We start from the raw sequence: 27,739 nt of genomic DNA, 5'->3' as shown, positions 1-27,739 counted from the left end.
AATTAATGCTTTACAGTGATTTATTTACTAATTTGTAGTGAAGCTAAGTAAGGGATTTTGAAGGGCATTACTAACATATACTGTTCCTATACAACACTGGAAGCACCTATTTTTAGGGGGGTGAATAATATAACATTATAAATAAAAGCCAGTCATCTGTCAACTTATATATAAGGTACATAAATAAAGAAAAAATACCTACAGAAATTTAAAAATATGCTACAATAAGTTGAGCAGAATATATTCTTTATTAGGGGTTTAAGACATGCCTAACTCTTGATCCATCCAGCGATATCAAATCAGCTGATTTGAGAACAGAATGTTAGAAATGTAATATATTGCAGATATAACATGAGATACTTTAAATGTAACAAATTATCTTATAAAAATCTAAATGAGAAGTTTAAATGATGTTGGGAGTCACTTGGGAAAGAAGGCAGTAAGTGGTGATGAAATTTTACTCTAGGAGGATATTTAAAAATTCATTTTATTAAGATTTCACAAGTGGCCAGGTATGGATGCTCATACCTGTAATGCAGTACTTGGGAGGCTGAAGTAGGAGGACAACTGTGAGTTTAAGGATAGCCTGGGCTGCAAAGCGAGTCTGAGTCAGTTTTGGCTAGAAAAAGAACATGTTCCAATTTTTTCATAAATGGAAAAAATTTCCATCTTCAAATTCACATCAACTGCTACAATATTCTGCTTTCAACAATGTGTGCCAGGGAAAAGGTCAAAAGAACACAAATTGCTCTGCCTCACAGAAGACAGCACAAAGAAAATGATGAGATTTGGGTGTGTGTGTGTGTGGGGGGGAATGCTTTACCACTGCAAATGGCTTCAGTTCTGACTTAGATTTTAAGATATTTTTAGTTGGATTTTGTTTGCTCTTTTTAAATTTAATTCATTAGAGAGAGGCAGAGAAAGGAGAGAGAGGGGCAGGGGCAGAGAAAAGAAAAAGAGAGAGAGAGAAAGAGAGAGAGGGAGGGAGAATAGACACACCAGGGCCTCTAGCCACTGCAAATGAACTCCAGAGATACATGTGCCACCTTGTGAATCTGGCTTACATGGGTACGGGTACTTAGGCTTTGTAGGCAAGTGCCTTAACTGCCAAGCCATCTCTCCAGCTCTGTTTACTGTTTTGTTTTGTTTGCTCCTGTTTTTATTATATCACTCTGTGTGTGTCTGTGTGTGTTGCATGCATGACACAGTGCCTCAGCTCCTGTATGAGTTCAGAGATCGGGACTTGTGATTTTACCTCACTGGAGGCAGGGTTTGTCTCAATCTCAATCTGTTGTCATTCTTTGCTGGGCTCACCTTGAGTGGCTGCCAATTTTCCTGTCTCTCATCTAACTGTAAGAGTGCTGGGAAGCATGACATGGCTTCTAGCCTTTTTTTTTTTTTTTTTTTTTTAAGCGGGGTCTGAGGATATAACTTGGTTCTCAGGTTTGACTTGCAAACACTTTACCACTGAGCCATCTCCCCAGCTCATTGTTCTGAATTTTTAAAAATATTTTTATTTATTTATTTGAGAGAGACAATTAAGATGTAGATAGAAAAAGAGTGAGTATGGGTGCACCAGGGACTCTTGCCACTGCAAACAAATGGAAGATGCATGTACCACCCTGTACACCTGACTCCAAGTGGGAGCTGGGGAATTGAACTAGGGCACCAAGCCCTGAAAGCACATGGTGTCCTCAACAGCTGAGCCATCTCTGCAGCCCCTGTTCTTATTTTTTTTATGGCTAAGAGAACTGCCATTGAAATTTCACATTCCTTGGCTAGGGAGATGGCTGAGAAGTTAACAATACTGCTTAAGTATGAAGGCCTCTCAGGGCAGAGAGCACAGAGCTCAACTCCCCATAACCCATGCAAAGAGCTGGGCATGACCACACACCTCGACCACTTCACTCTGTAGGGGTGGAGACCAGAGAATTGCTAGGGGTTACTGAAAAACATCAGCTCCAGGATGAGGGAGAGATCCCATCTCAAGAAAACATGGGAATGAATGGCAAGAGAAGGACAGCTGACAGTCTCCACACACGCTCATGGGGCACTCACTTCCACATACACACTCATGCATAGAGCACACACATACACTGCATCACACTCCATACCACACACATACACTACACACACACACAATCAATTTTTTCACTTTCTTAGTAAAGATTTAATTTAATTAGTGATCATTTTGATTATATGCATACTCTTTCCAAGGCCCTATATATACTACATGCTGAAGAGATAAAGACTAATAAAATACTGTCCCTGCTATTAAGGAGGTCACCATGGCCCAACTAGTTTTAATAAATTTACTTACTCACTATATTACAAAGAATAAAAGGACCAACTCACATTGGATAAAACAGGGTAGACCCACCACATGCTTCTCTCTGTCTGTCTGTCTGTCTGTCTGTCTGTCTGTCTGTCTGTCTCTCTCTCTCTCTCTCTCTCTCTCTCCCCTTCTCCAGAGGAGTTGGGAAGGAGGCTTCAGACTGCATAGACTCTCCCTCCTTCATCCTTATAGCTCTGGTACCTTTTCTTGGAGCTAATTCCCAACCCTTTCTGGGGTTCTACATAGGTGTCTTCTTTGTTGATTTAAGTTATTTACCCCTTCTCAACCCATCCCCTGTCTTGCTAGTCTGTGGATTGGACTTTAAGAATCTCTTGGGATCTGGTTTTTCTTGCTTGGGTGTTTTTAAAACAGCAGAGAGAAATGACTTAATTCTTTCATTTCTTACCTAACTGCTACAATTTCATTACTAAACTGATGTAAGAAAGAAATATTAACAGTAGAGTGGAAATATTGAAACTCAAACCACAGAAATCTTTTATAGGTAAATGTGAACAATGTAAGCCATGGGGTAGGAGAAAATGCTTTGTGCGTTAGTAAATCACGAACAGAGAGCCAGGTGGGGGTATACACCTGTAATCTTGATACTGAAGAGGAGCAAGTTAGAGGTCAGCCTAGCTGTACAGTAAGACCCTGCCTCCAAACAACAATGACAACAAAAAAGAAATAAGAGAGGACAGCATCTCCCAAATCACATGGAGACCACTGCCCTCTCTGCCTGAAGTAATGTGCAAGTTAGTACATGGCATATTCAAACCTTCACAAACAGGGTGAACTCATCTATCTTTTCATTGGCGAACGTCAGTTTCTTCTGTGCACCTTCTAGGACCTGCTCACTTTGCAGGGCTAATCCTTGGAGCTGCTTGGATGCTGCTGTCTCAATTTCTGCCATTGCAGATTCTGTTTCATTAATTTTAGATACTAGGAGAGTTAGCTTGAGATCCTAGAAAAGAACAGTAGTCAAAACTATTTAATAAACAGTTTGGGGGAGATATATATGTGTGTGTGTGTATGTATGTATGTATGTATGTATGTATGTATGTATGTATCTATCTATCTATCTATCTATCTATCTATCTATCTATCTATCTATCTACGAATGACAGGGAAAGGATGTCATTATTCCATATAATCTGTTCTTATTTGGGTAAAGTTATTTTCTTTATTTTGATTATTTTATTTTTTCTAATACAATACTATTATTAATGCTAAACAATATTTAATGTAATGATAGAATGTTCTTTGTAGTTACATGAAGTTTTTAAGTATTCCATGGCAATTTGGGGAGAAAAAAGTGATCATATTTTTTAAAAATGAAAATGACATAATCATTATATTACAAGTCAAGACCAGACAGCCCAAAAGCATACCTTTTTTTCCAACTCTTCTTTAGTTTTCTGGTACATCTGCTCATACTGTGACCTCTCTTTTACAGCAACATTAAGCCTTTGCTTTAGTGAGTCAATTGATACCTTCTTGTTTGAACATTCTTCACTTAAGGTCTTTACCTACAGCATAAGTATAACAATAAGTACTACTGGGAAAAGCATTCTTCAAGTATACTGTATCATTTCATCAGAAACTGAATCAACATGAGACTAACCTCCATTTATGTATCATAATTGTAGTGTTCATATTGTGAAGCATCTAGTAGTTCTTAAATCAATAACTAAATCAAATTTTCATAAAATGTATAATTATACTAACATAATAGTAATTAATGACATATTAATTATACATTTCAAATAATACAAGAATTAGCTTTATTTTTTCATTTTAATGACACTAAATGAATATGATTTCTTAAATAAGCATTTTAAAGATACATCTGAAAAAAGACTACTGAAGTTAAACATTAGAAAAATTTACAGAATTACATTGAAACACCTACAGGAAATAATAATCATTTACATGGGTATATGATAGAGAAAAACAGAAAAGAAAACCCTTGTGCATTTGTCATGTTCATGCAAAAATTTCAGTCTTAAATTTCAATTAAGAAAGTGAGACAGGGCTGGAGAGATGGCTTAGTGGTTAAGCGCTTGCCTGTGAAGCCTAAGGACCCCGGTTCAAGGCTCGGTTCCCCAGGTCCCATGTTAGCCAGATGCACAAGTGGGCGCACGCGTCTGGAGTTCGTTTGCAGAGGCTGGAAGCCCTGGCACGCCCATTCTCTCTCTCTCCCTCTATTTGTCTTTCTCTCTGTGTCTGTCGCTCTCAAATAAATAAATAAAAAAAAAAAAAAAAAAAAAAAAGACAGGGCATAGCCCACCTGGTGGCGCATACCTTAAAAAAAAAAAAGAAAGTGAGACATACTCACTCTAGGGTAGATAAAGGTTAGTGAATGGCAAAACACAAGATGCTGTATGAATTTGGCAAATGGCATCTTTTAAAATTTTTAAACAAAAACTTTCTAATTTGGAGTCATATATTATATAACTACGTTAAGTAATATTCCTTTCATGACTATAAAAGGTATATAGAAGAAGTAAGTATAGTTTTACAAGAACATTTGATAGTTATTGCTATAATAGTTAGGTTGGTATATTACCTTTATTTTGTCCTTATAAAAAGTAGTTTTGAATAGGACATTTTATATATTCTATAAATATTAAAGATTTTTAACATTAACATCTTATAGGATAGTATTGAAACAAAGTCTGTGGCTGTATTATGTATGAATGTTTGAAATCTTTCATATTGAAACAAATAATGTGCTTTTCAAAGCAAATAATTTTCCATTAATGCATATCTCATAAGTATTTTCTATAGATTTTTATTATTGAATATATTAGGAAAAAAATACAACTGGAAAAAGTTTGTCAGTGAAAATAAAAACATACCTTTTTCTCAAGATTTTCTAACATTTCACTAAAACTCTCATTACTTTCTGAATTTAACTTCTGTCGAAATTTCAGGTCCTCAATTAAATGTCTTTTCATAGCTATATCCCTCTCCATTCGCGATATCCTTGAAAGGAACAAACAGATATTTGAATGGAACAGAAAATATTTTGAACAATGATGACAGATCTCCATGTCATACTTACTGTTAGTTTTGAATCACATTATAATGACACCCTAAGTTAGTATAATAAATTGCCCTGAACAGTTATCACTTTATTATATTTTAGTAAAATCAGTAATCTGGTTGGAACTTGGTTCTTACTGTTAAGATTGAATGTCAAAGATCATTAACATTTTTGAAGACTTAAGAATATTTAAATTATATCTGAATCACTTAGGAAAACTGAAGTGATATTTAGAGACAATCAAAAGCCTAACAAAGGACTGGAGAGATGGCTTAACAGTTAAAGTGCTTGCCTACAAAGCCTAAGGACCCATGTTTGACTGTCCAGGTCCCCTGTAAGCCAGACACAAAAGGTGACACAAGCACACAAGGTCACACATGCACAAAAAGTGGTATACACATCTGTAGTTCAATTACAGTAGCTGGAGTCCGTGGAGTGCCAATTGTCTCTCTCTTGATCATTTTCTCTCCCTCATTAAAAAAAGAAAAAAGAAAAAAAAAGCCTAACAAATGTTAAAGAAATAATCCTATAGTAGGATAAACAAATGCAAAATCCTAGATTATACAATGAGACTAAAATTAGACATATGTTCAAATTCCTCATCTTTTAAGTTTACATATCAATTTAGCTCAAGATGGTGACATATAAGGTATAACATGGCAGATGCAGTGGAAACGGTTTCTGCTGCTGCTGCTGTTACTACTGTGACCATGATCACTCTGTGACAACAGCTAATGTTCACTGAATGTCTATCATGCCCCAGTCATTATCATGCATGCTTTTAATGTGTTCACTCACTCCTCCTAAGAACTTATGGATTAATATGCTTAACATTAAATTAAGGTATAGAGCTAGTAGATCGAGGAGCCAGAATTTAAAGGGCATGTATCTGGGTCTTCAATGTTAAGCAATAAGCAAGAATAATTCTTTTTAAAAAAAATTTTGTTCATTATTTATTTATTTATTTGAGAGTGACAGACACAGAGAGAAAGGCAGACAGAGACAGAGAGAGAATGGGTGCGCCAGGGCCTCCAGCCATTGCAAATGAACTCCAGATGCGTGCGCCCCCTTGTGCATCTGGCTAACGTGGGTCCTGGGGAATTGAGCCTCGAACCAGGGTCCTTAGTCTTCACAGGCAAGCACTTAACCATTAAGCCATCTCTCCAGCCCGCAAGAATAATTCTTGATCTAACAGAAAATGTCAATACATTTGCACTTAAAAATTCACAATCTTGGGCTGGAGAGATGACTTAGCAGTTAAGGTACTTGCTGTCAAAGCCAAAGGACCCAAGATCAATTCCCCAGGACCCATGAAAGCCAGATGCACAAGGTGGCACATGCATCTGGAATTTTTTTGCAGTGGCTGGAAGTCCTAGCATACCTACTCTCTTTCCCTCCCTACCTCCCCCTCTCTCACTCACTCTCAAATAAATAAAATAAAATAAAATAATTTTTTAAAAAATATACAGTCTTATTTTTTTCTTGAGACAAGGTCTTACATGGTAGTCCAGGTTGGCGTGGAACTCACAATATAACCCTAAATACCCTTAAATTCAAAGGAATCCCCTCCTTCAACCTTCTGAGTATTGGGATTATAAATCTGAGTCAATATACCAAACTAGCAATCTTTTGGTATAGTAGTTATGTTTATTAATACAATTTTAAATGAATGTTTCTTATGTGGTATGTATATAACATAGGTATATCTTACATTTATTAATGATAACTGGAATTCTATCTAAATATATTATCACTTATAAGCTCTATCATAGTTATGAAAGATACAGAAATAAAATTCCTCTTGTTCACAGCATTTAAATTTCTTGTTAAATACTTCCAACTATTTTACATGCAATTTTCCCTTCCCACCTGGGTTTGTAATCCCAGGCATTAAATCCAATGTAAGGATCAATTATATATTTGGTTGGTCATAATAGCCACAATTTAAAGTTTTATGTGCACAATCTTAAATATATGTATATATAAAATTAAGTGCTTAATTAGGGAAATATAACTTTTAATATTTACCCTAATTAAATTATAACAGATTGCCATTAATCATGCTATATGTAACACTCATTAAAATTAAAATTCCATCTTTTGTAGTCTTAAACATGAGCTAAGAAAGTTAAAGAAACTGGCATTGCTTCTTGGGGTGCAATGTTTAGTAGATATGACTACCACTAGGTGGCACCAAATACAACATATAAAAATATGAAAAACATACTTTTCATGCATTTCTTTTATGTGTTCTTCTTTTGCTAGGAGTTCAAATTTCAGAGACTTCACATTTGAGGATTGTTTGGTGAGTTCATTAGTTGCATTCTAGAGTAAAAATAAACATTTCAATATACATTTCTATCTTGATCTAAAACAGAATAAAAGTAAATACCATTGTCAGGAAAAGTAATACATATTTATAGTACTTAAGCTAAATAAGTAAAATGGATATTTCACATTTTATATGATTTATTTTATACTTTATAGAAAAGACAACATATTTTATATTAATATTTTTACAGCATGCCAGACCATAAAGAGACACAATTAGGTAACAGAGTATATGTCCCAAACATATTTATGGGAAATAGTAATTGCTCTAGTAAAACTTAAATGCACAAGTAATTAAGAACTTTTACGGCTCAGTAAGGTCACTTGAAATGACTAAGGAATTTACTAACAAACAAGCTAACCATGATTACAATAATAGCTGTTCTATTAAGTGTTAAAAGCCATTTCTTATTTCTTTGAATCTAGTCTTACCTGTGACTTGCTTTCATTGATAATATGGCAGAAATGACACTGTGCAAGTTTTAAATCCTAGCTTTAAAGGCCTGTGACTTTAACCTCTGCCCACTCAAAACATTGCCCTGAGATGACCTTGCAAGAAGAACAATTGAGTGTACATTGTTAGAGCTTGTAGTTGAGGCCACAAGCTGGCCAATGAAATCAGAAGTGTAGGAAGTGTGTGATACAAGTGACAAGGTTTTGCTCATACTCCACTCTGGCCCAGTGAGTGGTGTTTGATAGTAAATTGTGCTTCAAGTATAAAAAAGAAAGGACAGTTGAAAGGCCATGTGGACAAAAGCAAAGCAAAACAAGACCTGGGAAGCCGAATTTAGACCATCTAGCTGAGCAAAGAAATCTTTGGTGAAGAAGAATGCAGACACATGAGGAACCCAGGAAGAAAGACAAAGAAAAATTAATAAAAATAATAATTTGTTGTTTAAATTCTTGTTTTAGGATAGTTTGTTAAAGAATACTAGAAGACTGACTTCCTTGAACTCATTAGGACTACTTTTTACTTATGTTTTTATACACAATTACCAGATTTTCAGTGTAGCAGGGATTTCATTATTTACACCACCTGGGAGCCAGAGGTAACAACATTAACATAGCTAACTTTGAATTGTAATTCATGTTGCAGTTAAAGATTTAAACAAAATATCACTTAGTCCCTTCGTATTTCAGCTTTCCCACCTGTAAAATATTATAAAATATGCACATTCATATATTTGTTAAGTTTAGAAACATCAAACTTATCTAAATGAATAAAATTTTAAATGCTGTTAGACCATCTATAATAACCCAAATCAAATAAGTAAGACAGAAATCAACTTAGAGCTGTTAGTTACAATTCAACAATTTTAGTGGTCAAATCAATACAGCTCTAAGATTTTGGTTTATCTTTTACATATCAATAGTTTTATCTCTTTGTACCTGAAACCTAAACAGTAAAATGTTAAATTTATATATTTTATTGTACTTTTTAAAAGACAAAGACACATTTTAAGAGGAAACATACACTCAAATTTGCACAATTTTTCTCATATTTGAAACATAAGATGTTCAAACATAAAATGTTACTGAGACAAATTCTACATAAAAAATTTATCTCAAGATGATATTTAACAAGCATCTCAAGTAATACAAGGTTGCTAATGGATTATTACTTATCAAACAAAATACCTTATACAATTATTCACTCACTTATTTTAAATTTTATCCTAATTTACTCTATCCTGCCTATAAGATGATATTATGGATTATAGACAATTATGATTCCATTCAATATTTCTATATTCCAGTATTGTAACAGAATCCAGACAACTATGATTCCACTCAATATTTCTATATTCTAAGGCCTTAACAGTCAGTAGTAGTTCTGTGTCTAATATACTATGTGCATTTATAATCAGATTTTTTTTTTTTTGTTTTTTTGTTTTTTTGGTTTTTCAAGGTAGGGTCTTACTCTAGCTCATGCTGACCTGGAATTCACTCTGCAGTCTCAGGGTGGCCTCGAACTCACAGTGATCCTCTTACCTCTGCCTCCTGAATGCTTGGATTAAAGGCATGCACCATCAGACCCGGCCTATAATCAGATTTTTCTTATTGGTGACACTTTATAGCCATATTTGTATATATATTGCTTTGAGTAGCAGCCAGACATTTTAACTGCATAAAATGATTCAATATGTTAAAAGTAAATGAGCTTGTTTAAAGCAGTAGGAAAACTAACTTTCTGATCAAAACACATGGACCCTGTTTCTTACGCAATAATTCCATCTAAACTAAGGTGGGCTTCATATTCAAGTGTTGATGGGTTTCCCAGACTCAGTTACAGTCCTTTACAAAGGAACACTGATCTTTATTCTTACCATCTTCAGCTTTCTCTAACCAACCAATCCACATTTCTCCTTTGCCTTTACCCCACTTTCCTTCTTCCCCACATCTAACCAATAACTAAACTAGTAGCAAATGTACAGAAGAGAAAAATTCTCATTTTGTTAGAAGATTATCTTTGAAAGGATCTGATCAGCCAAGTGAGGCATAAGGAGCAGAGAGGTGAATACTGCTAGAGACCAGGAGCAAGGCAGTTTTATTAGCAGGTCATCAGCTTGGGGACAGTGCCCTGCCCCAGCAAGACAGAAAGGGAACTGCAGTCTGACTCAGTGTGGAGATCAAGGGCAACTTCCTGGTTCTTCTTCCTTAAATATTTCCATGGTTTCTCCCCAGTTAGCAGTCTCTTTTTGAGTCACTGGAGTAACAGATCACAGCTGCTAAGTAAGGATTTTCAGATACTAGTATTATGAAAAAGAAATACAACTAGAGAATGGTATTACCAGTTACCAGATAAGATAAAACAGACTAAAACTGAACCACTGAATCAAACTGCAGTGTTTATATTTTAGATCAGTTTAATTTTATTAAACTAAATTAGAGTTGATACAGACATGTCTTTAAGAACACAAGAACTTAATGTATATTTTCATGCCAAAAATACTTATAATCACCTTCAATTTACACTGCAACTGCTTCATTTCCAAATCCATGCTTCTTGAAGGAGCAAGGGATGTAACTTGTATTTGTGGAACCAGGACCCGGGAAACCTCTTCTGCCAAACTTGTGATGTCAGATGAGGATTCCAACTTCTTTAGTAAATCTTCTTTTTCTTTTTGAAGGCCAGCCACATCCAAAGTTAGTTTCTTTTAAAAATGAGAAAGACAGAAAGATAGGGGAAAAAAATCATATAAGTAATTACAGTTAATCTTATAACTATCAGCACAAATTATAGTTAGGAAAATGCTACAGAAAATAAATTAATGATAAAATAATTAATTAATCTTTTGCAAAAATATAAAAAAAAATAAATTAATATAATATATATTATATTATAATATATATTATATTATAATTATATATAATAAATATAAAAAAAAATAAATTAATGATAAAATAATTAATTAATCTTTTGCAAAAATTCTAACCTCCGCTAGCTTTAGCTTAAGGCCAGGGGATTATAAAGCTAAGACTAAATGAGCCAGTGGTACTCAGTGTGTTTCAGGTAGCTAGTCTTTACTCATGGTGCAGTTTCTTTGCCTTTACATATACTAGGGTGAGCCAGGGCCTCACATATTTGGTAACTTTGACTCCAGGGCTGCTGCACTTACCTTGGCAAAAGCCAAGCTGGAGCAGGACAGGATAACAGATGTTAGCTGTTTATTCCACTGGGTAGGTCTTACTACTCTAGATAGCAGCCAAACTACTTTTCATTTAAGCAACATAGATGCTAAGTCCAATTAGCAGATGAGGCTTGTTAGGGATTTAGTTCAAATAAACAGCATGGAAAGAAACTTATTCAGAGTTATGCACTAGATTGATGGTTGACGAGCCATGTCTGTAACGCTAACCCAGGACCACATGAAAATTTGAACATCTGCACTTTAACAAATATTTTTTCTAAATGACATTTTAAGATTGTTTTTATGAAGATGTAAAAAGATATGAAAAGAATAAAAAGATGCTATCTTACTGTCAGCCTATCCCCTACACCAATCTAGAATCAGTACCAAACTCTCATAGTAATGTCATAGAATATCACCAAGCTCTCACAGTAACAACTCCGTGTTATCTTATGAGGGAAACTGCACTATTTTATTATTCCAAAGAAGCTTACAATATGGTAGTGTAGTACAAGGAACACTTAGACAAAAGGATATTGAAGTCCCTCAGAGGGGGAAAAAAAAACTTTCCTTGGTATGAATTTCAATTAGCATTACAAATGATGTTGCTAAAATTTATAGTATATAAACATGAGGTATGCTACTTAAGTGCTAAGACTATATTTAAGTACAACTTATACAAATCTATCCCAATAAATCTGTAAGTAAATATGTATTCATAAACATGTGCACATTGTTAAGTATGAATATTTTATACCACAAATTCACAAGTAGCACTTGATATATTTGAGATAAGAGTTTTGGCAAAAATAAAACACTATTTCTTTGGCTTTATTTTAGACTATAACATAAAATCATGGATCTATAGATTTTCAGAACATTTTATTTATAAATTATCTCTAATAATTGATATATAAAATTGAACTTATAATTTCCTTAAATTTGCAAATCTTCCTGGTACAACCTAAACTTTAAACATTTTTCTTCCTATTTATTACTTTTCTGTCTGATCAATATCAGTTTCTATAATTTATATAATGTTTATCACAGTGATTCCCCTCTGCCATTTTTCTCTAAATGCAGACTTTCAGTATCCTACTAGGACTCCTGCTAGGGCCTTCCTCTTATCTAAATCTTTTCTACCCTTCATGCCACTTTCTCCCAATTTCCTACAACATTACTATTATTCCCTTATTCACAGCCTTTCTGCTTGACAGAATGAAGCTCAGATGTGTGTAAATGATAAAGAGAGCTTCAATTTGCATTTCAATAATATATCACTTGAAGTCAGTCTGGTCCTGCCACACCCAAATGCCCACCATTCTGAATGGTCACCTTGATATTTTCTCCTTCACAAAGCCTTCTTTGATGTTTACTTCTATTTACACTTATCAATTAATGAGACAAGAAGCATATATAATTCATATGTTTGCACTGGTTTGGGATACAGGATCACTTTTGTGTACAACCTTTTTAGAAAAAGACTGTGAAAAATAATCTACCGATGAATTAATATCACCTTTACATGGTTATTGCTTTTATTTTTCATTAGTAACATAATTCCTTTTTTCTCTATTTCACCCCCTATCAAACATTTAAATATATATTATACTTAAAAGAGAAGCACTAAAAAGATGAAACCCATCATTTCTGGGTTTTGTTCTGCTGAATCTATTGCTTATAGATGAGTGACCTTAAGCAAGCACATGACTTTGTTGTCTCCTTTAAAAATGAACATAATGCTTGTCTAGCTAATAAGGTAGGTTTGAATACAAAAGTTTAAAAACATCTGTGCTAGCATTTCACAGACTTTAAACGTTCAGCATTAATACGAGCATTATTTTTCTGTGATAAATGTTACTTTATAGAATCTGGGATATATTTAAAAGCTGAAGACATAGATTAATACAAAAAGCTGTTTTGCTTAAAATATGTTTATCCCTATTATTTCATCCATGACAGAGCTTTCATTTGAAGTCAGGTATAGTTACTTGTTTCACTGGAATGAGATTAGGGTCACTATGATATGACATGTTTATTAAAGGTAGACATGCTTCTCTAACTTTGGATTTCCAACCTATAGTCCTTCCCTTCCATTGTGTTCTCCATCTCTATTTCAATTTACAAGTTGTCATTGATGAGAGTGAGTATTGAGGTTTGTGTTGATATACGTATAATCAATTATTTCTAAGCAATAGTTATAAGATATAACTTAATACTATAAAAATATTAGACTAGATACCTAGTACTTACTTAAATATGGCACTGAGATAGAACTAAAAGTCATAACATTACCAGATATAGAAAGAGAGTACTACATGATTTCATTCATAGGTGGAATCTAAAATAGTTGATCTTATTAGAGGTGAGAATAGAATGGCAGTTACTAGAAGCCGGGTAGGAAAGGAGAGGTTCATTAATGAGTGCTAAATTGTAGTTGGACAGGAAAAAGAAGTTCTGCCATGCATCAAGGGGGCTATAGATAGTAATAATATATCAAATATACCAAAAGACAAAGAATTTTGAATGTTTCTACCATAAAGAAGTGAAAAATGTTATCAAGAAGATATTCTTAAACTAATTTAAACATTATCCAATATGTTGAAACAACACATGGTGTTCCATAAATGCACAGAATTTTGTGTCTTAAGTATCAAAGCACCAACAAAAAAATCCTCCAAGCCTCTGTGGGGCAATGTAAGAATACAAACACTGAAGAGCTTATTCTTCAGTGATGAGTTCTGTTGTAGATACAATTCTCAGGTGACTTCCAATGACCCATGAGCTGGTATGATATTCTCCCCTTGCAAGGAGTTGGGACCTATGAATGAGATATACTATCACTATACTTACTACATCATGCTATACGAAAAGGGATCCTGTGAGTGCAATCAGAGTTCCCTAATCAGGTGATTTTGAGGCCAGGGGCTCCTGCAGAGAGTGCTTCTTCTACCGGCCTTGACAAAAGTAAGTTTCTATGTATGAGAACTATATAGGGAACCACTAGGCAAAGACCTAAAGGAGGTCAAGTTCAAAATGGTGTCTGGCTGGTAGCTAACCAGAAAAGGGAATCTTGCAACTCTAAGGGATTGAATTTTACTCAGAAGCACAGGAGTTGGGAAGCAAAGTGTATGCAAAGGAAAGAAAGGGAGTTGAGCTGACATGTTATTGCAGCTTGTACTACTCAGATCAGAGGCCCTTGTAAATTGTGCCAGACTTCTGAAGCAAGAAGCTGTGAGGTGATGAAAGTGTACATTGCTCATAACCTGCTAAATTTGTGGTAATTTGTGACGCCGCACAAACTCCTATATAAGGCACAGCTAGAGAAAAACAAAACACAAGACCTCCTTAAGCCTACTCCTTGCTCCCTGACTGCCAACATGCCCCACTTCAAGCAGGTATCTCAAATCCAGTGGTGTTTACTTTAAATTACATTCACACTCCAATTCTGTTTTTACCATAATTTTTTATTTATTTTACTTCTTTATCTGCTCTAAACATGTTTCATTTTGTACACTGGAACTGTAAGTTCATTTTAAGAACCATATTTGTAATTTAAATGCTAATCAAATCCACTCTGGCCAGAAACTTCTTTCACTGCTCTTGGAGGTGACCATGGGTCTCATGAACTGGGACAATAAGCCTCCCATGGCCTCTTCTTTGTTCTCCTCCTGGAACTTCACTTACAAATTTTTTTTTATTCTGAGCTGCCAACTGGACATTTTCTGGGGATTTGGATACGAAGTACTTAGATTCAGGATCTCTTCCTGCTGCAAATGAACCCCAGATGTATGCATCACATTGTGCATCTGGCTTTATGTGGGTACTGGGGAACTGACCCAGGATGGTTAGCTTTGCAAGGAAGTAACTTTAATTACTGAGCCCTCTCCCTATCCGTATAATGGTAAATGTTTGTTAAGAAACAGGAAGCTAAAGGACCTAGTGCTGTCCCCAATTTCTAGCTGGTAAATATCAACTATAGCCATTTCCTTCCTTATGATATTATGATATATTGTGTTAGTGTTACTAAAAACTAGGGATAGTGCTGCAGGCCCTTGCCTAGATCTACAACTGCCCTGCTTTCCAGCTTTACCACAAAAGAACAAACAGCAAAATGAGGAGTCCTAGTGAACATTTTAATGTCCAAGAATGAATTATGAGAAAAACAAAACTGGACCCATGGAAAATATTCTGGCCTTATAAAGAGTAAAAAGGATACACACAAAAAAAATTCTTAATCACTTCCTAAAGAGAGAGACTCTGATCTTTTTGGCTTCAAAGAATATTCACCACTTGCCTATTCAATGAACATCACACTGGCTCTATCTATCTCATGTAAAATAAGTGCTTTGGAGCATTCATACACCTTAGAAGCAGTACTGCGAGTGGAAAAAACAGAATAGGACATTCTCTTTTCTTAAAAGAATGATTCTGGAATAGTCTTTCTTTTCTGGACAAATAGTATTTCAAAGACTGCTAAGTTTGTCCCATGTATTTTTGCCACTAGGCTAAAAGCTTAATCAAATAACCATTTTAAAGTTTTTAAAAACTGCAGGCATTTCTAGTTTGGATAGTAAAATCTGAAACCAGACACACATTCAAGAGAATCCAGATAACTATGAGGTGGAATGTCATGATGGTAAGCATAGTCTTTGGGAACCTCTTGAGGAAAGGGGTAGGGGTAGAAGAGCCCTTTATGGTCCAAGTTGGGGCAAAATGCAGATGTCAAATGTTGGGAAAGGTCAAACAGTAACTACAATAAAAAGTACGGTACAGACTTAGATTAGTGGTCTCCAACTTTTTCTTCTCTTTTTTGAAAACCAAATAGTTTCACAGTCAAAATAGAGAAAAACAATCAACATATGGAAATATAGATGTAGACCATGGAAATGTATCACTATGGAGTCTAGGCTGGCCTCAAATTTACAATCCTCCTGCCTCAACCAACACAGTATTGGGATTAACAAACATATGTCATCACATGTGGCTCCCCAAATGTCTGACTCTAATTTATGCTCAGGACTGATATAGTCAGCTTATTATTTAATGTTGAGTACAAAAACAAATTCCTTTATACTTTTACAATCTGATTATTTTAGATTATACGTACAGAGACAATAATTTCTATGTTTTAAAAAAAAGTATTAGCATAAATATTGTTACCAGAATTGTGAAATTAAGTGGCAAATTGAAAAGGAAATTAAATTTTAACAAAAATTTTAAGAACTTCCCAGAAAAACCCATTAATATTGATAGCATTTTTCCCATGAGTAAAAGGTTATATCAGGTACTTTCTCATTGCTAATACAAGACACCCAACCAGAAGCAGCTTAGGAAAGGAAAAGATTTACTTTGGCTTACAGTTTTGAAGGGGTAGTTTTATCATGGCAGGACACATGGCAGAAGCATAAAAGCAGGTCTCACATCTTTATATTAATGGAGAGGAAGTAGAAAGAGCAAGTGCACTCAGTAGTGCTAGACTAAAAATCTCAAGGCTTGCCACAGGTGACCACTTCCTCCAGCAAGACTCTACCTCCTTAAGGTTCCACAACCTTCCCAAATAGCACCACTAGGTAGGGATTATGTATTCAAATACATAAGCATATGGGAGATATTTTACCTTCAGACTACCATGATAGCCAATATTCTTTTATTCAGAATACACAGAATTAACTGAAAGAAATAAATTGTATATGTTTCCATGTATATAAAAGCATAGCTAAATGGCTATATGAGATATCAAGATAGTTACATTAATTAGTAGGTCATCAATACAAATATTTTCTATATCAGTACATAGGAAGATACACAGTTTAGATTCATAACTTTCATAACTAGTAATGTTTCAAATTTAAAGCATGAGTTTTTCTTTGTTTTGATACTTGAGACCATCAAGAGAAAATTAAACACTGAAAAATCATCAACAAATATATATTAGGCAGAGATGAAATTATCTATGTAACAAAATATCATATGAAAAACCCACTCAATTAAAACATCACTCACTTATAAAGTATTTTCTGATAAATGCAGCTATTAAAAGCTTACAGAATGCTTCAGAAAATGTCAAGCAAATGAAGGTAATATAGAGGACTTTTCACCAAGGATTTTGCTAGTAGTTAGACTTCAGTAGCCTTTAGAGACCATTAAGTACCCTTTGGCTAATTGGCCAATGGTAGATTAATCCTTTTTTTATTCCAGCTGCACTATTTTAACGCCCTTATACTCTGTCAGTGTAGTTCTGAATGACAAAATAATATTGTGCATGAATAATAAGCAGAAAAGTTAAATTAACATTTCATGTTTCACATGCCATACCTATGTGTCAGAGAACATTTTTTATAAGTCACTGACATTCAACTTTTTAAAAAACAATCTCATGTTGACATCTTATTGAGGTGAATTTTCCTAATTACTGCTAATTGCCTATCAAGAAAAACCTCCTTTCATGAAATGCAGTTGTCTAGCACAGATGAACCCAGCTCCAGTATGCACATTAAAGACAAAGCATGACACTTCAGGTGTTACTTTGTTATAAGGTCATTTTAAATATGGTGTGCAATTAACAAAGCAGTCTTTATGGTACTGAAAATGCCAATCTGGCATGATGTGTTCAAATTGCATTCTATCACAGAAATATGAATATCTGCATATGGATAAGAGATAGGCTATTCTCAATAACATTAACAAGGAGTAAAATTAAATCAACGCTCTTAAACTTCACAATGAAGTACTAGCTAATGGCTAAAGAAATCATTATTTTGTAAATAGGTTTGAATATGATTTATCAAAAATGAAAAAAGTTTAAAATTTAAACACAGCCCCAAATATTGAAAACACTCAATACTTACTCTAATTCATCTTTAATATGCTTTAATAATTTTCATATTATGAAGATTTGTAAGAACTTTTAATCTATGTAATACTAGCAATGTCACACATTTCAACATAACCTGAATACCTAACACAATACATTTTAATTGACTTAAAACACATCATTTCTGCTTCCATTCCCAAAACGATGTGAAAATAATGAGCAATATAAATAGATTATTAAAATGGAATTATACGTGAATTTTGGGAAATTAACACATGCATTTGACTTTCAAGACTTTGTCTATTTGGGGGTTGAAGAGATGGCTAAGCAGTTAAATAGACTTGCTTGCCTTTAATAATGACAAGCCCAGGTTCAATTCCCCAGATGAGCATGTAAAGCTAAACAGGTATTTGTTTGTAGAGGCAAGAGACCCTAGTATGCTCCTCACACACATTAATTAATTAATATTTTTTAAAGAATTTATTTACTTGTAAACAAAATGAACTTAATTGTTGGTTTGGTTATTTCAAATCCCATGTTCAAGTTACCAGAAGAAAAGCTACTCTAAAGAGAAGCTACTCTAACATACCACATGCTCTTCTCCCTTCTATTCCTTTGTAAATATTTTTCTTTTTCCCAGTAAGTGAAGTTATGTAAGGAAAACTACCCAGAAAATCAACAAGAAATAAATTGTCCAATTCAACAAAAATAATAGTTGCAGGCTGGAGAGATGGCTTAGAGGTTAAGACGTTTGCCTGTAGAGCCTAAGGACCCAGGTTTGATTCTCCAGGTCCCACGTAAGCCAGTTGCACATAGTAGAACATCTGTAGTTCATTTGCAGTGGCTGGAAGCCCTGGTGTGTCCATTCTCACTCTCTCTTTCTCACCCCCTCTCTGTCTCTACTAAATAAATAAATAAATAAATAAAAATAAATCTTAAAAAAAAAAGAAATAATAGTTGCTTTTCTACCATAATACTGTATCTGTTTCTAAGAAAAGGATAAGCAGAAATTTTCAAGCTAAGTTATACTGATTGAGTGTTGTGTTAGTGTTTTCAGGGCATATGTGGAAAAACAGTCTACTTACCACAGATAGAGAACAATGATTAAAAACAAACAAAAACTCCCACCAAAGTATAGCCTGTTGAACCAACACATTTAATTAGGGTTACTTACAGGGGCATGGACAGTTACAATACTGAAGAAAATAAATCTCCTGGTGAGGAGACACTTCAGTGGCTAAAGTGCTTGTCACATAAACATGAAGACCTGAGTTTAGATGTCTAGTGCCAACGGGGAAAAAAGCCAGGCATGGTAATATGTGCCTTAAAACATAGTTCTAAAGAGGCAAAGATAGGAGAATCCCCCAAATTTCTGGCTAGTCTAGCTAAATCCATGAGACATAGGTTCAGCAAGCAATCCTGTCTGTAAACAAAATAAAGTGAGTGATTTAGAAAAACATGAACCATCAACTTCTGGACTTTGCATGCACATGCACAATATTCCAGAACACTCAACTCTCAAGAACAGAGTATATCTGAGGACAGCATTCCGTAACACTCAACTATCAGAAAAAGAGAATATCTGAGGACAGTATTCCACAACATTGAACTATCAGGAACAGAGTAAGTCTGAAAATAGTATTTCACAATGCTCAACTCTCAGGAACAGAGTATATCTGAGGATGGTACTCCACAACACTCAACAATGAGGAACAGAGAATGTCTGAGAAAGTACTCTATATAACAGTCAACTATTGGAAACAGAGAATATCTGAGGACAGCATTCCAGAACACTCAACTATGGCCTCATTTCATTCATACCACTTTCAAAATCATTCAAACTTTAGGTATCAGCCCAGATGCTAGATCTTCTACAAGCCTTACTAAAAATTAATAACAACTGAGTAACATCTCTCCTTTCACTAAACTTTCATTATATAAATATGGACACTGTATGTCTACGCATATGTGTGTATATGTACACCTATATAATGCACATATATGTCATAATTTCCTTTTATTGTAATACACATAATGAGTTCTCATATTAGCATACTCAATACAGGGAAAGTATTATATTTAATTCATTATAAATACCTCATCAATATAGTGCTTTAGATGTGTAGGCACATTGAAATAATATGGACTGTAACAAATAGAAACACATTAATCCATGTGCAAACTAGTATTCTAGTCATTAAAAATCAAACTCTAGAGTTTGAACATGTTTAAATAACAAAATCCAAAAGTAAGAAAAATGCTATTATTTGTTCCTTTTAACCATGTTGATATTTTAATGGTATATAACTACTTGAAAGTATGTTGTTGCAAAGAATATAACTACTGGGAACATAAAATTATGCAACATATTACCCTATAAACAGAAAAGGAGTTTTTAACAGATGCTATTAAGGCTATATTTTCTTTTGTTATTCTTTTCTGCTATAAGATCAAGAATGAAAACAGAATGTAAGAAACATGAATTTCTAGTACTCAGTGTTCTAAGTAATAATAATGACTCCTAACAAAGTCTAATATAGGACACAGACATTCTGTTCACAAATATCACCTCAGTTCATCTAAGAGATAGCCTGTAGGAATAAGACAGTCACGTCTAATTCCACATGGATTCTCAGCTCAGATCCTGGATTTTGCACAGTTTACCTTGCGAACATGATCCGAGTGACATTTCACAAATTCCTGGATAAATGTTGCTACACTCTGCCAGGAGAGAGACAGGCTGTGTCATGCACAGATCAATAATCTCACTGTGTTTCATCAGCCTCAAAATCAAAAATGCTTCATCTGGCAAAAGCCATGGCCCAAGAGAATCTGACATATATAAACTGAATATCCTGTAAGGAATGTGCACTATACAAACTACTGGGGCAACATAAAATCAAACTCTGGAGACTGGCAATGATCACCATGTGAAAGTAGTTTCTACTCCGTTACTACCAGAGGAGTGAAGAGAGATCACAAGAATGGAAATGAGGCTACTTAACTCCTGTATTCCTGACAGGGAAGTGGCTCCAGAAGAGTTTAACACTCTCAACCTCTTGCATAAGAGTTACATAACTGCATATCTACTGTAGACATAGTGTAAGGTTAGGAAACAACAGCACCACATAAAACAAATGTGAAATTTTTAGGCAGATTAACAAAGTATGACTCTTTTGTAGATTAAGTGTCTGCTAAGCAACTCTTCAGATATGGTGATTAAACATCTTACATTTATATGCTAGGTTAACCAAAGAGCCCAAGTCAGTTGCTACATAGGCCGTGTTTGGTGGTATTTCCGTTCAGTTTCTGACAGTTGACTAGAAGCACTCATGTGAGGCTTGATTAAACTCAGATTAATGGTTAATGTAATTGGATAAGAAATGAAATAAAAACTCAAACCTTAAAAGTAAAATTTCTTTATTTCAGATTACTCTTGCCAAAAAAAAAGTTCCTGAGAACCAAAATTACTGTGTAGTAACAAACAGACAGCAGTGGATATTTGCATCAGTTATGTTTAAAGATGTTATCACTATATCAAGCTGCAGATATGACCTAAGTTCAATTCCCCAAGACCCACGTAAGTCAGATGCACTAGGTGGCACATGCCTCTCTGGAGTTCATTTGCAGTAGCTGGAGACCCTGGTGTACCCCTTCTCTCTCTCTCTCTTTCTGCATCTTTATCTCTTAAATAAATACATAAAAATAAAATATTTAAAAAGAGAAATAAAAGCAGACACATCTTTAAAAAAGACCATATACCTACATCCAGAGACCACTTAGATAGGTGACACTTGAGGACTTATGATCGAGGCTGACCAAAGTCCATTTGGCAGCAAGAACGCAGGGTGCAAAACCAGTCTTCCAAAGCATGCTTTCAAAATTGTCTCTTCTGTGATTTTTAGAACATGCTGTCACACCTCCTTCTAGGATCACTAGATACCTATATTACTAATATAGAGAAATAGACTTTTTTGGATTCTAAAATGAAAACCTTCTTCTTAAAAAATAACATATAGGGTCATTGTGTATTTCAGGATTCAGAAAATTAAAAGCCTGTAAAAACGAGACTATTGACATGAATGACAGAAATAGGTATGTAGAGTCTGTGACAAATGGGGAATGGCATATACTACTTTTTCCTTGAAAGTGTCACACCACCAATGTTACTAGTTGAACATTGCATCCAAATCTCCGATACTTTCATGATACTATGAGCTGCTGTGTCCCACATTTGTTGTACTCCTTCAATGACATCACTGCCTTCAGTTTCTGGCTGTTAGTGAAACCAGTCAGTAAGCCAATCTTTATGTATCATTGACACCATACTATATCCTCACTATACTACAATCCACAAAAGTTATGAAGGAAGTTTAACATGTGACTTCTGTCTTTTAGAAGCCTGTCAGCCACTATGAGCAACAGAATAACATGTACTAAGCAAAACTGTCTACTGCATAGAAACCAGCTTAGTTTAGCAAGGCCAGCTTTGGGAGTGAGGATCAAGAGAGAGAGATACAGGTTACAACTTGGGAGCTGCTAATTTGTGTCTGAATCTTGGGAATTCATTTCATTTCTCTAAGACTGAATCACATTGAATATAAAATAATGGGGACATTTTCTTTACAAAGCTACCATAAAGAATCAATAAAAATTCAAATCAAATTACCTAGAAAATAGTTCCAATGATCACTGAATAAATGCTAGTTGGTGCTTTATAAAGAACATAGGGTTTCAGACAATAGGTTCTGACATCAGACTGCCTAGGCTTAAACTCCAGTTTTTCACTCAAGAGCTCTGAGACATTGGGAAAATGATACACACTATCTGTTTTCCCATCTGTATGAAAGGATAATATATGAAATTTATGTCACTTTGTAAATGTCTGAGATAATGAGTAAATATATGTACAGTGATTAGACCAGTGCCTGACAACCAATATTGGCATATTTAGCAAAATAATCTATTAAAACTGTTGGAGAAGTAGAAATATTTAAAGATATACACAAAACAAGGCAATTCACTAAGACAGTACCATATAAAATTCTTAAAGGAATACTATACACACAGGAAAAACACAGTCTCACACATGAGAATACATTTAATGAAAGCCAAAAGATAAAAAAAAAAGGAGAACGGGTAAATATTAATAATGTCCAACACAGTGAATCAGAAAATATCCCAATTGATCAGGAGAAGAGTGAAGAACTGCCAATTAACTAGAGCCAACTAGAGCAACAACAACAAAATGATAATATCACATCCTCATATATCTTAAAACATGAATACAAATTGTCTTAATTCTCAAACTAAAGGACAAAGACTACTTATTGAATCAAAAAATCAAAACCAATCATCTGTTCTCTCCAAGAAACAAATCTAACTAGGAAAGACATCCACAGACAGGGAATCAAAGGTTGGATACCAAGTCAAATGGAAGACACTAACAAATGGACAAAACAATTCTTGTACAGATTAAGTAAACTTCAAATAAAGTAGTCAGGAGAGATACAGAGGTTTACTACATATTTAATATGCAGCAATCCATCAAGGGAACATAATTGCCTCTAATATTTTTGCCCTGAATCTTGAAACCTCTAATTTCATGAAATAAACTGTAAAAGGTATAAAAGACCTCACAGGGACTTCCGGTTAAGATGGACGCATAGGAACCATGCCAAATCACCCTAGGGGAGAAAAAGTCCCCCAAAATCCAAACCAAAACCAGCAAAATATACTCTTTTACTAAAAAGTGAGGTGTATAAGAAATTATCAACTGTAGCAGAGAAGTAGGAGAGATCCAGAGCATCTAAAGCCAACATAGACAGGCAGAAGCCACTCCAGCAGCAGTGGCACGAAGTCCCTGGTGGCAGCAGGTCTGCAGGGCCACAGCTGCAAGGCACAACTTCAGCCACAGTAAAAGCCAGGTGAGGGGATTTTCCACTGCCACCAGAGCACCTCGCAAACTCAAGAAATGTGAAGGGAGGACCGCAGCAACCAACGAAGAAGCAGATCATGAGATAAAGGATCACATAGACCAGTGGGAGCGCTAGAGCCACCATCCACAGCCTCATCTCCCCCACCACCAGCGCAAGCTCCAGCAAACACCAGAGACCTGGGGAAGGGAGATCACAGAACCCAGCACTGGCAACCAGAGCAGCGATCCAGCCAGCCCACTTGAACCCACAGCACACCAAAGAGAGACCCAAGCAGAAGCACAGCATAACTGAGACCAAAATCATCCCAAAAGATAATTGGGATTACACCAGGTCAGTATTCACCAAATAATATTGGCATATAGGCCTGAACCAAAAGTGCTAATTGCACCTTCCATGTCAGGATAAATTGTATGTTAAATCTGATGGATGGTTGGATTTGTCATTCTTAAATAAGCTATATTTAGGGCTTGTTATTTGTTGCTTCTTGATTTATAGTGGCTTTGTTTCCTCTTCTGTTTTACATTACGGAAGGGTCTCACTTGGTCACAAGCTGACTTGGAACACTCAACATGCCAGAAATCTTAATCTTCTAGTTGACAGGATTAAGGGTGTGGGGCAACACATACCCTAAGGGACTGAGACTTTGTTAGAGGATCTGGTTGTCATAATACCTACTCTTGCATAAATACTCTCTACTGTTTTTCATTGAATGTGTATATTGTTTAGTCAAATTTTAAAATCTGCCTGTATTTTGTTCCACTCAGCCTACTTGAACACTCTCAGTAGGCAAACCCAACATCTAGGGACACTTTTATAGATATCCTGAGAGTTTTAAGAGTCACATCTAGCATCTTAAGCTCCTCCCCTGTAGACATATAACATCAGATTGATTGATACATCTAATAATACTGCAGCTAACTAGAAAATCCAAATATTACATTAATCCAAGATGCAAAAATATGTACATTATAACACAAGAAACACCAAAAATCAAGACAATATAAATCCACCAAAAAATATGAATGCATCAGAAATGAACTACAGTGAGAGAGTGTTAGAGGAAATGGCTGAGAAAGATTTCAAAAAATTATTATAAATATTCTCAAAGAATTCAAAGAGGAAATCAGAGGAATGGATGAGGAAATCAAAGGAATCAAAGAAGACACAGGAGAGCAATTTAATGAAATAAAGAGGTAAATACAAGACATAAATAAGGAAATAGAAATAATAAAGAAATACCAGTCAGAGTTACTAGCAATGAAGAACACAGTCAATGAAATACAAAACTCTGTAGAAAATCTCACCAATAGGAGAGGACAGAATATCTAAGATAGAAGACCAGGTAGCAGATCTAATACAGTCCAACAAAGAGAAAGACAAACTAATAGTAAAGTATGAATGGGAATAATTTCAAGATATTTGGGACACTATGAAAAGATCAAACATAAGAATTCAGGGTATAGTAGAAGGAGAAGAATTTCACTCCAAAGGCAAAACAGGCATATTCAACAAAATTATAGAAGAAACCTTCCCCCAAATTGGGAAAGAGATACCAATACAGACAGAGGAAGCCTTGAGAACACCAAGAAGACAAAACCTGGAAAGAACCTTTCCCTGCGATATTATAATTAAACTACCAAACACATGAAGCAAAGGAAATATATTTAAAGCAATCAGACAGAAAAACAAAGTCACATACAAAGGCAAGCCCATCAGGATCACAGCAGCTTATTCAAGACAAACTTTAAAAGCCAGAAGGGCTTAGAGTGATATATTCCAAGTTCTGAAGGATAACAACTGTCAACCAAGGTTACTTTATACTGCAAAGCTATCCATTCTAACAGACGGAGAAATAGACATTCCACAACAAAAGCAGGCTAAAAGAATATGTGAAGACAAAAACAGCTCTACAGAAAATACTTGACAGGATCCTCCATGCTGAACAGTAAAAAAGCACATATACAAGGAACCTGGAAAAAACAAACCATACTCAAATACTAGTTAATACAAGAAAGCAAAGGAAAAACCAGAAGAACTACCAAAAAATGGCAAAAAATAAATACACACCTTTCAATAATATCTCTTAACACCATCGGTCTCTATGCCTCAACCAACAGACAAAGGTTTGCACAATGGGTTAAACAGTAGGAACCTTCAATTTGTTGCCTCCGAAACTAACCTTTATACAAAGGATGGACACTATCTTAGGGTGAGAGGTTGGAAAAACGGTGTTTCAAGTAAATGGGCCTAGAAAGCAAGCAGGGTTGCTATCCTAATATCTGACAAGGTAGACTTCAGACCAACATTAGTTAGAAAATATAAAGAAGGTCACTTTATATTGATTAAAAGTACCCTCCAACAGGAGGACATTATAATCCTAAATATATATGCACCTACCATTGGGGCTCTCAACTTCATCAAACAAACACTATTAGAACTAAGGTCACAGATAACACTAAACACAGTTGTAGTGGGTGACTTCACACCCCACTCTCATCCATTGACAGGTCATCCTGGGAAAAAAATAAACAGAGAGACATCTGGATTAAATGAGGTATAGAACAAATGGACCTAACAGATATATACAAGACATTTTATCCAAATGCTGTAGAATATACATTCTTTCAGCAGGACATGGAACTTTCTCTAAAATAGGCCATATGTTAGGACACAAAGCAAATCTTAAATACAGGAAAATTAAAATAATTCCTTGCATTTTATCTGACCACAATGAAATCAAACTACAAATCAATAGCAAGAGAAGCTATAGAGTATGCACAACATCATGGAAACTAAACAATACACTACTAAATGATGAATGGGTCAATGAAGAAATTAAGAAGGAAATCAAAAAAATTCACAGAGTCAAATGATAATGAGAATACAATGTACCAAAACCTTTGGGACACACTAAGGCAGCCCTAAGAAGGAAATTTATAGTTTTAAGTGCCTATATAAAGAAATTAGAAAGGTCTCAAGTAAACAACCAAATGCTTCACCTTAAAGCCTTGGGAAAAAAAAAAAAGAACAAGGCAAACCAAAAATCAGTAGACAGGAAAAAATAATAAAGAATAGGGCAGAAATTAATGAAATAGAAACCAAAACCACAATCCAAAGAATGAAGGAAACAAAGACTTGGTTCTTTGAAAGGATAGACAACATTGATAAACCCTTAGCAAATCTGACCAAAAGAAAGAGAGAAGAGACACAAATTAATAAAATTAGAGATGAAAAAGGGAGCATCACAACAGATAACAGAGAAATTTTAAAAAATCATAGGGACAACTATAAAAATATATACTCCACTAAGTATGAAAATCTTAAAGAAATGGATGATTCTCTTGATTTATATGACTTACCTAAATTAAATCAAATAGAGATTAATCACTTAAGTAGACCTATAACAAGTATGGAGATCCAAGCAGTTATCAAAATTCTCCCAATTAAAAAATGTCCAGGCCCAGATGGATTCACTGGTGAATTTTACCAGACCTTCAGAGAAGAACTAACATCATTGCTTCTTAAAATTTTCCATAAAATAGAAAAAGAAGAAATCTTACCAACCTCCTTATACAAAGCCAGCATCACCATAATACCAAAACCATTCAAAGATAGACCAAAAAAAAAGGAAATTAGAGA

General features: G+C 34.9%; 1 protein-coding gene and 1 non-coding gene across 5 annotated transcripts in view; one reads left to right on the top strand and one right to left on the bottom strand.

Moving 5' to 3' along the window:
* The window catches only part of Cntln (centlein), a 292,751-nt gene that overhangs the window by 39,442 nt on the left and 225,570 nt on the right, over nucleotides 1-27,739 (bottom strand). For 3 of the 4 annotated variants that reach the window (XM_004658429.2, XM_045135491.1, XM_045135506.1), the window contains 5 exons: nucleotides 10,676-10,867; nucleotides 7,609-7,706; nucleotides 5,194-5,320; nucleotides 3,724-3,861; nucleotides 3,111-3,296 (listed from right to left, as the gene is read on the bottom strand). In XM_004658429.2, coding sequence (XP_004658486.2) covers nucleotides 3,111-3,296; nucleotides 3,724-3,861; nucleotides 5,194-5,320; nucleotides 7,609-7,706; nucleotides 10,676-10,867 — 741 coding nt within the window. The remainder of the gene's footprint in view (nucleotides 1-3,110; nucleotides 3,297-3,723; nucleotides 3,862-5,193; nucleotides 5,321-7,608; nucleotides 7,707-10,675; nucleotides 10,868-27,739) is intronic. The other variant, XM_045135495.1, reaches the window with a different exon arrangement.
* On the top strand, nucleotides 8,281-8,428 carry LOC123458395. The gene has a single exon (XR_006635653.1). It is a non-coding gene; the product is annotated as a small nucleolar RNA SNORA62/SNORA6 family (small nucleolar RNA).

This window comes from Jaculus jaculus, chromosome 1, assembly GCF_020740685.1.
Source record: "Jaculus jaculus isolate mJacJac1 chromosome 1, mJacJac1.mat.Y.cur, whole genome shotgun sequence".
In the NCBI taxonomy this organism is placed as follows: domain Eukaryota; kingdom Metazoa; phylum Chordata; class Mammalia; order Rodentia; family Dipodidae; genus Jaculus; species Jaculus jaculus.
Note: the sequence above shows the minus strand (reverse complement) of the source record. Positions and strands in the feature narration are given on the sequence as shown.